The 14282-nt window shown below is 49.3% G+C and overlaps 1 protein-coding gene across 9 annotated transcripts in view; it reads left to right on the top strand.

Annotated features, from left to right (window-relative positions):
* ARHGAP44 (Rho GTPase activating protein 44) overlaps window positions 1–14282 on the top strand; it is a 153003-nt gene that overhangs the window by 79912 nt on the left and 58809 nt on the right. For all 9 annotated transcript variants that reach the window (XM_073310157.2, XM_073310155.2, XM_073310163.2 and 6 more), the window contains exon 2: window positions 10132–10171. In XM_073310157.2, the coding sequence (XP_073166258.1) occupies window positions 10132–10171 (40 nt within the window). The remainder of the gene's footprint in view (window positions 1–10131; window positions 10172–14282) is intronic.

A 14282-nucleotide genomic window follows, 5' to 3' on the forward strand; every position in this document is an offset into this window, starting at 1 on the left:
GAAGAATGTTGACCTCGCTCCTGCCGCTCGGGGAGGAGGATTACCTCCATCGATGGAGAAGCCCCTTCCGTCACTGGGAGATGTGTCTGTACCACGCAGCGTCATGACGGTGCTTCAGCACCCGTAGTGTAGACGTGCCATCAAACCTTTCCTGTCATGCAGCAAATACAGGGATTAACCTTTTCCTTGCCAATCAGGTGGCACCTTCAGGACTCTGTGGCATTCCCTGAATGAGCCCTGGGGGTCTCCACCCCATGCCTGAAAAAGAACAGCCCTCTGAGGGACAGCACTCGGTGGGTTACTAGGATTAATGTTCAGAAGCAAGAGGGTGTTTATCTATTGGTTAGATAGACTCCTGGGTTCTGTTCCCAACCTTGCCTCTGACCCGCTGTGTGATGGTTGGTAGGTCACTTAACTTCTGTGCCTCAGTTTCCCCACCTGTAAAATGGGGATTAAATCCCCTCAGGGGAGGGGAGATTTCCTACTTCTAAAATGGGGAGCCTCAGATGTGCTGCGCCAGGATGGTTGTTTGTATTTACTGTATCGATCGTGCCTAAACCCACCTTGCTCACTTGCCTTTTAACATCGCAGCTTCCCCTGATGACTGGCTGTCGTGCTGCGGTGGGGAAAGCGCCTCTGAGTACGTAGCTCATTGTTTGAAGGCAATAACACGATGGAGGTGAAGGAAGGACTCAAGTATGACTTGAGCAGGTTACTGTGCATGACTCACCGGGCGCCTGGACTCTGCCTCCTGCTCTTCCTCTGCTCGTTTGTCCGAAGGGGCGCCGAGCTGTGTAGCCACTGCACATCCCTTCCTGCCCAGCTATCCAGCTCCCACAGCGGGAGGCAGAGCTGTGGCCGGTTACCCTTTCAGCTTCATATGTTCCTAAAGAGAGAGGCCTTCTTGAAATAGCCGGGGCTGGAGTAAAACTGGCTGAAGAACGTTTCTGATGATGGGACACGTTTTCATCAGAAAACTTCTGCTCACATTTTCTTTTCCCCGTTTTCTGACCCGCTGCACCCTGGAGCTCTGTGTATTGTAGTTGGGAGTTGCCTACTGTTTTAAAGACAACGGTTGTAAGTGCTCTCAAAACTGCATGCTGGTTTGGATCGTCTTTAAACTTGCTGTGCCTCATACAGAGGTGGGGTAAGATTAGTGGTCCAAGTGTGAGGTCATTTGAGGAAGGGGTTCCTGAAATAGAGCCCCCCTCCCTAAAAAAGGCAGCATTCTTCAAAATCACCTGATTCTTCGAACATTTCTTTACATATAAAAGGAGCCAGGGAAATACCTATATCGAGGGAGCACTTTTCAGGCCTTTCTCATCCATTGTTTATAAGACAATCGGGCACAAATACATGGGTCATTTACAGCTTCGTGAACCAAATGTTTCTTTTGCGCTGGGGTTCAATGGTTATAACTGTGGGATTAATAACACGATGGGTGATGGTAATTTAGTGGGGAAAAGCTGATCCCACAAGCCTCAGAGTGAGCCCAGGGGTCAGACCCCAGCACAATGATGAAACCACATTGGTTGGGGAGGCGATTAGAGCCTCAGTCCTGCAATAGGATCCATGTGGATGGCTCCCTGTGCACACACACAGGTCCAACTGCAGGATCCTTGCCTGGGATCAAGAATACATTAGCCCTGCACCTCTCCAGGGTAGCACAGATACCCCATCACTGATGATAACAGTAATCCCAGCTCTTTTATTGTGAGGTTCATCTGTAGTATCCAAAGTGTTTTACAAAGAAGGTTGGTGTCATTATTCCCATTATTCCCATTATTATTCCCATTTTTACAGATGGGGAAACTGAGGCACAGGGAGGGGCAGTGACCTGCCCAAGGTCACTCAGCAAGCCAGTGGCAGAACCAGGAATAGACCCAGGTCTCCAGAGTCCCAGTGTTCTATCCACTATGACACACTGCCTCTTCTATTAACATCAGAACATTACAGTGGCCATACTGGCTCAGACCAAAGGTCCATCTAGCCCAGCATCCTGTCTTCCAACAGTGGCCACTGCCAGGTGCCCCAGAGGGAATGAACAGAACAGGTAATCATCAAGTGATCCATCCCCTGTCACCCATTCCCAGCTTCTGGCAAACAGAGGCTAGGGACACCATCCTTGCTCATCCTGGCTAATAGCCATTGATAGACCTATCCTCCATGAACTCATCTAGTTCTTTTTTGAACCCTGTTATAGTCTTGGCCTTCACAACATCCTCTGGCAAGGAGTTCCATAGGTTGACACTGCATTGTGTGAAAAATTACTTCCTTTTGTTTGTTTTAAACCTGCTGCCTATTAATGTCATTTGGTGACCCCTAGTTAAATAACACTTCCTTATTTACTTTCACCACACCAGTCATGATTTTATAGACCTTTATCATATCCCCCCTTTGTCGTCTCTTTTCCAAGCTGAAAAGTCCCAGTCTTATTAATCTTTCCTCATATGGCAGCCGTTTCATACCCCTAATAATTTTTGTTGCCCTTTTCTGAACCTTTTCCAATTCTAATATAATTCACCCCCTTTAAGTACTCGCATGTCTCTAATGTGCATGCCGTGGAATGGAACGTGCGCTTGCCAAGACTGAATAAGCTCAATCTTTCTGAATGTCCTTCCTCCTGCCACATTCCACCAATTGTCTGTTACACCCCACCCACTGTAACACATCTGCAGTTAAAGCGTAAGCTCTTCCCGCTAGCGGCTGTGTGCTTTGCTTTGTTCTGTAAAGCACCTGTTTGGGGCACTGTCAAACAAATGAAGAAGATTATGTTCCGGGTGGTAGCTGACTGTTTGTTCCAGCTGGGGAGTGCTTCATTTTTCAGGTTCAGGCTAAGTGCATAGTCCACTCTTTTATATACGTTTTCCATTCTTTGCTATATGGAATATCAGGTGGGGAACATACACAGATGCATTCCCAAGGTATTAATATATCTCTGATACTTACAGCATGGTTAGAGGTTTTGAGGGTATCTGCAGTCCCCAAAGGTAAGGAACCTTTTCGCCAGTTGCAGCTAGCATGACCCAAACCATTGGATGGCCTCGCCTCTTCTCCTAACACCGACACACTGACTGTAATGGCGGGCTCGTCTGGAGCTGTCAGGTTGTGCTCTGTGAATCAGACGCAGCATCAGAGGCGTCCAAGTCCTGGACGGTGTGTTTGCAAAATCAAACTGACACATGGCGACCCGCCGAGCAAAAGGGCCCCATTGCTGAGAAAGCTCAGCGTGCTTCTCTAGCGAGTGGCAGGTGGGTGGCTGGGTGGGCCCCCGGCTTGAAGCGCTGTCTCGTTTTGTTGCACACTGGGACATGGTGGCAAAGGCGCTGCTGCTTCACACCTTTCTTCTGCCTCTCGTAAGTTTCCTTTCGCTTCCCCACCCCAAAGGGTCACGCCCCAGCCTTCCCATTCAGGTCCCACCAGCAGAGACACTTCTGCATCAACCCCAACCCACTGAGTCACCCTGACATCATCGCTGGGAAGGCAGAGAGAATGGGTGAGGATAAATGCATCGAAGTCCGGGTTTCCTCTGTCCTGCTTACTTCTCCAGGCCTGTCCCTTAGCCTGTAAGCTTTATAGGACAGGGGCGCTTTTTATTTGCATCTTGCATAGCACTGAATGCCTCACTGGCTGGTAATAAAGCCCAGGGATAAGTATCCCGAGCTAGGAGCCTGCAGATCTCTGCACCGTGTTAGCCTAGAGCTGGGAGATTGTCTCAAAGGTTCCAGTCCCATAATCAGTGCCACAAGATGGAAAATGCAGTGGTGACGTACTTGTCAGAAGGCTCAGTAGCAGTAAAGCCCGGGGGATACCTGGCGAATCAGCCGTCCTGCTCGTGTTCAGAACTTGGGAGCCAGCTGCTGACTTAGCAGCTGGTGTGAGCGGCGGCTGCATGTTGTTCTGCAGTGTCCTTGCAGAGGCAAATGTTTCTTTTTTCTTTGAAAACTGTTCAGGGAGCCATAAATTAATTCAGCCCTTGACGAATCGTCCAGTGCAGGGGTGGGCAGAGTTTCTGGCCTGAGGGCCACATCGGGTTTTCAAAATTGTATGGAGGGCCGGTTAGGGGAGGCTGTGCTTCCCCTAAACAGCCAGGCGTGGCCCGGCCCCCATCCACTCTTCCTGTCCCCTGACTGCCCCTGGACCCTCTGCCCCTGACTGCCTCCCGCCGCCCCATCCAACCCCCTCCTCCTTCTTGACTGCCCCCCCCGGGCCCCTGCCCCCATTCAACCCCCCTGTTCCCTGCCCTGTGACCGCCCCGACCCCTATCCACACCCCTGCCTACCACCCCAATCTCCCCTGCCCCCTTACCGCGGCACAGCCTGGAGCACCAGGACAGGCAGCCGTGCTGCCCAGCTGGAGCCAGCCATGCCACCGCACAGCACAGAGCACCGGGTCGGGCTGCAGCTCTGCAGCTGCACTGCCTGGCAAGAGCTCGCAGCCCTGTTACCCAGAGCGTTGTGCCGGGGGAACAGCAGGGGAGGGGCCGAGGGCTCGCCTGTGATGTGGCCTGCGGGCCGTAGTTTTCCCACTCTGGTCCAGTGTGTTACCAGGGCATTTAACCTTCCCGCCACCAAAGTATGACATGGCTCTAGGGCAGGGATCGGCAATCTTTGGCACGCAGCCATCAGGGAAATCCGCTGGTGGGCCGGGACGGTTTGTTTACCTGCAGCGTCCGCAGGTTCGGCTGACTGTAGCTCCCACTGGCTGCGGCTCACCATTCCAGGCCAATGGGGGCTGTGGGGAGTGGCGGCTAGCACATCCCTCGGCACATGCTGCTTCCCGCAGCCCCATTGGCATGGAATGGGAAACCGTGGCCAGTGGGAGCTGCGATCGGCCAAACCTGTGGATGCTGCAGGTAAAAATGGTCCAGGCCCGCCAGCGGATTTCCTTGACAGGCCGCGTGCCAAAGGTTGCCAATCCCTGCTCTACGGTTTGGGGAGAGCTGACGAAGGGTGGGTTTAGCAGATATATAGCAGTTGGGAGAGGTAAAGCTTGGGGTGAAGGGGCAGACTTTTCAGCGCTAACGTGCTGTTGAGATGAATGGAGACCATTGAAATCTCTTATGTCCGACAGTCTGCAGGCTCAGGAAAACAGCACTGCACTGGGCCACATTTGGAAGGGTTTCCTTGTGAGGACTACACACTTAGGACGTGAATCTTCCTTCATTGGTGTGAATCGGGAAATCTGTGAAAACAGTGGCAGCTAGATCAGAATCAGACCTTTTTTATATATATTTTTTTCAATAAAGCTTAAATCCCGTTGCTTCTGCTAGCTAAGCCCCACTCACAAATTCTTTCACCCCATTGATGAGTGCATTTGCCAAACCCAGAATTAACTAAAATAAGCTTTATGTGGGGTGTTTCATATTCTGAGAAGATCTTCATCCAGATACGAGGGCCATAAGAATGACCATACTGGGTCAGACCAATGGTCCATCTAGCCCAATATCCTTGTCCACCTTCAGTGGCCAATGCCAGATGCTTCATAGGGAATGAACAGAATAGGGTAACTTGTCGAGTGATCCACCCCCTGTTTTCCAGTCTCAGCTTCCAGCAATCAGAGGCTTAGGGACACCGAGAGAATGTGGGTGCATCCCTAACCTTCTTGGCTAATAGCTATTGATGAACCTATTCTCCAACATATCTAATTCATTTTTGAACCCAGTTATACTTTTGGCCTTCACAGCATCCCCTGGCTATGAGTTCCACAGGTTGATTGTGCGTTGTGTGAAGAAATATTTCCCTTCGTTTGTTTTAAACTTGCTGCCTATTAAATTAATTGTCCCTGGTTCTTCTGTTATGGGAAGGGGTAAATGTTTAAAGCCACGGGGTGGGTTAAATTGCCTTCTCTTGTACTTAAAGGAGTGGTTAATAAGAGACAGCCCTGGCTTGCAATGAAACTCAGCTCTTAGCTCTGTGCAGTTGAAGGGAAAGCAACACACGGCAAGCTGTCTTAAGACAGGCAGTAGGACAGTAGAAAAGAGTAAACGCTGTTTTGGTTGGTGGGTTAAAGGTAATAGAGTTGATATAATGGGCTTACGTACGGCCTTTGACTTAGTGCCACACAACACTGATTACAAAACTAGAACAATATAAAATAAAAATGGCACGTATTAAACAGAATAAAAACTGGCTGATAGGTCTCAAACCATAATTGTAAATGGGAAATCGTTGAGCTGGTGTGTTTCTAGCCCCAATGAACTGGAAGAAAACATAAAATCATCACTGATAAAGCTTGCAGACCAATCTTACTTAATGTTTTCGTTCATGACCTTGGCACAAAAAGTGGGAGAGTGCGAATAAAACTTGCGGATGACACAGTTAGGAGGCGTTGCTGACGTGGAGGAGGACCAGACTGTCATACAAGAAGATTTGGAGGACCTTGAAAACTGGAGTAATAGAAATGGGATGAAATTAAATAGTGCAAAGTGCTAATGCATGGACTTAGGGACCAACAAGAAGAATTTGTGCTGTAAGCTGGGGATGTATCAGTTGGAAGCGAGAGAGGAGGAGAAAGACCTGGCTGTATTGTATTTACAGGATGACTGTGAGCTGCCAATGTGATGCAGCCGTGAAAAAGGCTAATGTAGTCCTAGGATGCATCATGCTAGATCTTTCCACTAGAGATAAGGAAGTGTTATGAACATTGTACAAGGCGCTGGTGAGACCTTATCTGGAATACTGTGTGCAATTCTGGTCTCCCATGTTTAAGAAAGATTCATTCAAACTGGAACAGGTTGAGAGAAGGGCTGTTACAATGATCCAAGGAATGGAAAACCTGCCTTATGAGAAGAGACTCAAGGAGCTTGGCATGTTTAGCCTAGCCAAATGAAGGTTATGGGGAGATAGGATTGCTCTCTCTAAATACATCAGAGGGATAAATACCAGGGTGGGAGGGGCGTTATTTAAGGTAAGCACCAATGTGGACACCAGAACAAATGGATATAAACTGGCCACCAACAAGTTTAGGTTTGAAATTAGACAAAGGTTTCTAACCATCAGAGGAGTGAAGTTCTGGAATAGCCTCCCAAGGGGAGCAGTGGGGGCAAAAAACCAAACTGGCTTCAGGACTGAACTGGATATGGTTATGAAGGGGATGATATGATGAGACTGCCTCCGATGGCATGTAGCCAGTCTGTGACTGCTAGCAGTAAATATCCCCAAAGGCTGGAGATGGGACACTAGCTGGGGAGAGCTCTGAGTTACTACAGAGAGTTCTTTCCCAGGTGTCTGGCTGGTGTGTCTTACTGACCTGCTCTGGGTTTAATTCATCTCCATATTTGGGGTCGAAGTGTTTGGGCCTGGTAGGGGATTATCAGACCTAGCTGGGAAGAGGTCAGGTGATTTCTACAAAGGCCTGATGGGCTGAGTTGAAGGAAGAGTTGCAGGGAGGACGTTGGCTCCTGGGACAGGCCCCGGAGGAGGGGAAGGAGCCCCTGCAGCCCGCGGTGGTCGGGGGAGTAGATTTGTTGTGTTGGAAGAGTAAGCTGTGTCCTGAAGGAAGGACTTGCACAGACTTGACGTGGCACTAGCTCTGCCTGGGCAGGGGAGACAGGCCAGCAGCCTACGGGGGGCTTGTTCTCTTTTGAATATTGAGCTTAGTGATGGTGAAATGGCTGAATTTTGGCCTCCCTCTGTTTGAGCTCAAGACCACTATGGCATGGGCAGGGCATCTGCTGCCCTTCCAAACTGCCTCCGTCTACGGGGTCCTCTCTAGTGACTCAATGTTTGTCCTTCCCGCTGAGATGCCCCACAGTGCAAACTGCTATCATGGCATGTGGACGCCTGATGGAAGCTCACCAACTCCTTTCCTGCAGGCCACCCATGAGCAGTAGCAAAGGGAAATAGGGTTTAGCAAGGCTGATTTCAGCCCAGGGATTCTGCGTTCTTCTTCCCTGCCGTGGTTCCCGGGCGCTCCCTATGCAGGTTTGAGCGAGGAACCACACACCGCTGTGGTTTACCACGTTTGTTTTTTACAGAACTGTGCTGTAGGCCAAGGGAATGCAGATTCTGAGCAAATGTAGAAGATAAATTCCAGCAGTCCTGGTATTTATCAGCATGCAGGGGAATATCCGCCAACCCTTCTCTATTAGTGCACGGAGGTGGGTGTTTTGGAAGAGCTGTTTTGAGGGGCAAGGGAATAATGCTGGCACAACCCAGCTTGTGCTATGCAACTAACTTGCTTTGGGACCTTGGATGAGTCTCTGTGCCTCAGTTTCCCCATCTGCAAAATGGGGAAATACTTTATCTTGCCAGGGGGCTTAATCATCAATGGTTTTAAAAGGGCTTTGACGTTCTCTCATGAAAGGAACTTTACAGTGTCAAGGTAATATCAGGTGTCTCTGGGCTTGGCACTTTCCTCTAGCCTGAGCCAATGACACTCTGGAGATCAAGCTAGCTGCTTTGCTGCCTCCATGAGTCAGAATCATTCTTCCCAAGACAGCTCGGCTCCATTCTGTGACCTCAGAATGGGCCCATCAAGAGTTCCTTCAAGCTCTTTGGTGTGTTCGGAGCTGTGTTTTAGCTCAGCCTGTAAAGAAAGGGAGGTTGGAGCGTTGTGTTCAAGTGTTTCCCATTTCCTCCCCTAAAAAGACGTGCAGATATCACTCGCCTTAGTCGGACTCCGGTGCAGCAGAAATACAGCCCGCAGCCTCTTGGGGGGCCCAGGAGACAAGGAAGCAAAAGTGATAAATCTGGGTTACTGGGACTGTTGCGCACAGTAGGTAGCAGGCTGGATTTCCCCAGGTAGGGATCAGTGGCTTGTTCTATACAGCACAGCTGGCTACTCTGCTGCATTGCTTAGGGTGTCCCACCAAACACGGGATTCAGCTGTGGTTTCCAGGGTAGCACTTGTCATGGTTATCGGGTGAGCTGCTCCTCTGTCACCCTCTGGTATCTCAGTGCACATCCTCAGATGTCAGGCCTTTCTGCCTTCTGGGCTGGAATCATGCGAATCTCCCACCCTCAGACCAGACCCTGGGCTACCAGACCCTGTGGATCAGCCAGGCTTACCCAGCGGGTCTGCCTGCATTCAGGCACGTGCAGCCCTTCCCTTCAGGAGTCTGTGACCATGGTCAGTACAGTGACTGGACAGCCTGCATGAACCACAGTGTTGATAGAGCATTTAGAGACAAAGATCTTAAAACAATAAGCAGTCACCATGCATGTTTCTCTTACCTATACACCTCCCATCCCCGCAGGTCCAGCCGCTTCAGACCCCATAGGAGGTGCCTGTGTCACTCTTTCCCAAAATGCTCTCCAACAGCTACCCCCCATGGAAAGAGAGCCTTGTTTTGTCCAGTCAGAGATCCCTTCTCCTGGTCAGTTCCTAGGCTTTGGCCCTGCTTGTCCAAACTGGTCCAGAAGGTCAAGACAGAGCCCTCAGAGCCAGTGGCTCTGCCATTGTCCTGTAACAGCCCTCAAGTGTTTACTGTGGGGTCATCATCATGTTCCCATTACACCTCTGGCGTTTAGGGCAGCGACGAAGCTCCTTCACTCCTGTCTGTTTCTGGAAAGTCTTTCAGTGGTTCCCCAGCTGTGCCCCAGGTTTTTCAGCTCGGCTTCCACAGCTCTCCTCCATGTTGTTTTCGGGCGGCCTTGTTTTCGCTTGCCTTCAGGTGTCCATCTTATTGCTACTCTGCTGATTAAATCAGTTTCCATCCGAAGCACGTGGCTATTTCATCTCCAGTGCCTCGTGGCAAGGATGGTGCTCAGATCCTCTTGGCTGCATTGTGTCAATAGATCTTGGGTTGAGATTGTTCTGGGCCAAAAGATACGGAGGATTTTTCTGAGGCGGGTTGTATGGAATGACGGCAGTTCGGACATATCTTACTTTACTGTGGGGTGGCTTATCTTAATCTCTTGTTTCCCATTGCTTCTTTTCCCAACAGCCTTGTTGATTTAACCCAATATACAGTGAACAGCCCAATAACCAGGCCAATTCACGGTATTCATAAATCGTTACAGGGCAGCTCCACATGTGTCCGGGTGCTCTCCAAAGCCTGACCCCTGCATGCATCATGTGGATGTCTCTGGGTGGGATGCCACCTGGGTTTGTAGCTAGTTATCAATTTTTTTTTTAATTTATTTTTTTTGTCTGCATCGCAACTAACACTTTTTTTCCCCCTTGTAGAGCTGAAAAAACAGAAGTCCTGAGTGAAGATCTCTTGCAGGTAAATTGACTCTCTTTCCTGACAGCTGGCGACCACAGTCTGAGACCTGCTTAAGGAGGTCTATTCCCCCCCCCCCCCCAGAGAGGCAGGCTTGTCTGGTGGTTAGGGCACTAGCCTAGGACTTGGGAGGCCTGGATTTAAGTCCACAGCTTGAATAGATTTAAGGTGTGACCTTGTACTGGTTATATAGTCTCTCTGGGACAAACCCATCACTAGCAAGCGGGAGGGCTCATTTTACTCCCCATTCCATAGCTGATTGTAGGGGGAGCTCTGCTGGAGTAAAGCGCATCTCTCTGCAATGCACGCTGTTTGGAAGACTGCTCATTCGTCTCCCTATACGGGCACAAAGCATTTGCTCTCAAGGTTGGAGTCAGGTCATGTACAATCAGATCAAGGACTGCTTCAAAGGTCAGCTTCAAGATGAAGCATCCGATGAAGTGAGCTGTAGCTCAAGAAAGCTTATGCTCAGATAAATTTGTTAGTCTCTAAGGTGCCACAAGTCCTCCTTTACTTTTTTCAAGATGACAGTAACCAATCCTGCCTGCCCTGTTTGCAGCTGTATTTGTTGCCTTTATGCACAAACCGGGTTGAATCAGCTGCATGTTGTTCTGTTGTGGGTTCGCGGGCTTCGCTCAGTTTGGTGATGTGGATTTTCGTTTCACATTCTAAAAGGAAATAGAGTTTTCAGAGGCGTTCGCCGCTGACCTAACTCTGCTCCCACTTAAGTCAATGGTGCTGTTGACTTGCATAGAAACCAAGTTAAGCCAACGCTTGAGCACTTTTGGAAATCCCACCTAGCATCTTGCATGGCATTAGCACTGATGCTGGGGTCATAAGGCTCGATAAGATGTCTCTGCTGTTCACGTGCTGTTAATAGAGTAATATAAAATGCCAGCCCCACTCCCTGCATTGGGAGAATTTTGTTCGATGTGCATTCTGCACACTTCCACATTCTGTGTATGTGGGTTGTTGTTGAAGACTGGTTAATGAGAGCAGAGGGAATAAAACCTATCCTAACGCATTGCAATGGGATGTGCCTTGATGAAAGTGACAGTGCTACTAACTGGGCTATTGACGACGAGTATGCAAGCGTATGCCTGGCTCACAGAAGTGTGGCTACGGGATGGGGATGGTTTGAGAGGATTCCAGCAGAGGTAACTTTAGACCACACTGAAACTTGAGGCTTTATTTTTGTGTCAACAGCAATATTACTGCTTGCAGCATGTCATTCTGTTTACTTTTCATGTTACAGTAGTGGGGGGGGGCGGAGAGGCTCCCACATCATAGGTCGGAATCCCATTGTGCTAGGTGCTGTACAAACCTAAGAGAGATGATTCCTGGCCCAAAGAGTTTACAAACACAGGAGTAAATTCCCTGGCTTTTATATTGCATCTATCTAATCTTCTCTAAGCATCTGTACCGTGTTCATACACCGATCTCTTTTGTCTGACAAGAAACATCTCCACAAGGAAGAAGTCAAACTCTTGAGAAACAATGATGCCACTTCTACAGACATGTTCCTGTTGTTAAAGGGAAAAGAAACAGATTTAATGTCTACACAGGAATTTCTTTAGAAACGGTTAAAAGTGTTTTTCCAGGGGTTCCTGGAGATGCCATCACTTCCTCTTCTAATCACATCGCTACACACACAAGCCATCTCAGTTTTTCAGGTGATGAAGAAGTAGGAAAGTGCAAGGTGGAAGTGAGAGAACATGTGTGCCCCTTAGTACACGGGTGCACTGACCTGTGTCATTTGGGACTATTGCTTAACAACGGTCCGAGCGCCCTGTGCATGTCAACCGTTCCGTCCTCTGCTGAGTCCTGTGAAGGAAAAATCTATGGCATGAAACTTTCCTGCAAAATTCACTGCTGTGTGCGTGGCATTCTTTGCTCAGGAGACGCATGTGACTGAGTCAGCTTAAAGGAGTAACCGAGGCCTTTGCCTGGGAGTGTTTCCAAGTGGTTTGGAGAAATCCAACATGCTTTACCCTTTTATAGCCCATTTCCTTTTAGGATCTGTCGCGGATCCACAGGATCCGGTCTCTGCCCCAGTCCGGAGCCAGTCCCTTGGGCGTGACCCTGTTAGTGTGCCAGACCCCAGGAGCCACACAGTTCCACAGGGCGGGACCACTCCAAAACTGGGTCTTCGGGTGCCAGCCTTCCCTGTCAGACAGTATCCATGGCTCCCTGCAGCGAGTCCAGCCAGGCCACACTCCTGTGGGAGGCTTGGGGCACGTCTACACTTCAAATGCTGGATTGGTGCAGCTGTGCTGCTGTAGCGCTTTAATGGAAACGCTCTAAGCCGATGGGAGAGAGCTCTCCCGTCGGCGTAGTTAATCCCCCGCCCTGAGAGGCCATAGGTATGTCAACGGGAGACATAGCGCTGTCTACACAGGGGTTAGGCTGGTATAACTATGTCACACAGGGGGGTGGATTTTTCACACCCGTGAGCGCTGTATTTATACCGATACAGGGCTCTAGTGTAGACCAGACCTTGTTCTTTATCTCGTCGGAATGCAGTGCTCTCAGGGGGTATTTGCACTGACACCAGGCAGTCTTTTCAAAACAAGGTAGAGATTAGTCTCCGGGTCAGAGAATCTGGGAATTCTTTGGTTAGCACAGACCAGCAAAGGTTAGGGCACAGTCCATGCTAGCTATAGCCATGCTGCTGTAGGAACCATCTCCCCTCCTTTCTTTGTCCCACGTAAGAGTCCCATGTCTCTGGGTATGTCTACATAGCAATTAACACTGCCCCCCGGGCCAGCCTGGTCAGCTCTGAGGCTGTAAAATTGCAGTGTAGACATTTGGGCTCAGGCTGTACCCTGAACTCTGGAACCACATGATGGGGGAGGATCCCAGAGCCTGGACTCCAGCCTGAATCTGAATGTCTATACTGCAGTTTTACAGTCCCACTGGGTGTTTAAGTGCTGTGTAGCCATACCCTCTGAGAGATGAGATAGCCATCTCGCTCCTTTCCCCTTGTTCTCCAGCTAGGGGCCTTTGCTCCACTTCCCTGCAGGGAAGGTGGGAGGATGTGGGGAAGCTCCTTTTTCTCAGATGTTAGTCACAAGGTGTGAATGTCCTGGCCACTGGGGTCTCCATTGTCTCTTCTGGATCCTCCATGCACTTGTGTAGCCTTTACTCCATGTGTTAATGACTCTGGTTTCCAGCCAGGCAGCTGTGTGAGTCCCACACCTTGTCCCTTCCCTTTACACTCAGTGCACAGCAATACAAAGCCCACTGGTAAACTGAGGCATGCACAGGAATCATAAAAATATTACCAAAATTCCCACATTTATCACAGGCTCTCAAAGCACTTGTAGAATATCTTTCCATGCCTCAGAACATATGAGGTGGATTCCAGTAAGTGTTATTCTACGTATTTTTCAGATGGGGAAACTGAGGCGCAGACAGGTTAAGTGACTTGCTCAACGTCACGCAGGAAGTCAGTGGCAGAGCCAGGCATTGAACCCAAGTTCTAGGCTAGTGCTCTAACCACTAGACCAATTCTATATTTTAGTTCGTGTGCCTTCCCTGTGCCACCTAGAACCAAATCCAAACCAAAAGGGAGAGCTATGAGCAAAGGGAAATGGTTCTCCCTTCTCATTGTAAACAGTTCCTCAGGTTTGCTGAGAGGGGAGGCAGCTGTTTACAGCCAGCAGATACAGCCCATGGAACACGGCCCCGTTTTACTCATAGAAAGCTGAAGCTCTCTCATCCTACAACCATCAGCCAGTGTCAATACATCCAGTTCACATTGACTCTAGGGTCCTGATCCAGGTCACACTGAAGTTCATGCAGGGACTCCTAGACCTGAAGAGGGAGCTGGATGCTAAATGAACGTGCTTCACATGCACATTGTTTCTCATCACAACCAGAAATAGAGAAATTCTTGGCAGAGTCCAGATCCTCTTTGGAGGCTGTTAGATCTTTGGGAATCTTGCAGGCTAATCTGACATTTAAAGACCAAATTCTGTTCTCAGTTACACCAATATAAAGTTGGATTAAGTCCATAGACGTCTGTGGTGTTAACTGGCTTTATGCTGGCACTGGTGAGAGCAGAGTTTGGCCTCAATAGGATAGGGGGTGGGGATTTTTGTACCTTTCAAGA

Source organism: Lepidochelys kempii, chromosome 14 (genome assembly GCF_965140285.1).
Source record: "Lepidochelys kempii isolate rLepKem1 chromosome 14, rLepKem1.hap1, whole genome shotgun sequence".
Classification (NCBI taxonomy): Eukaryota; Metazoa; Chordata; order Testudines; family Cheloniidae; genus Lepidochelys; species Lepidochelys kempii.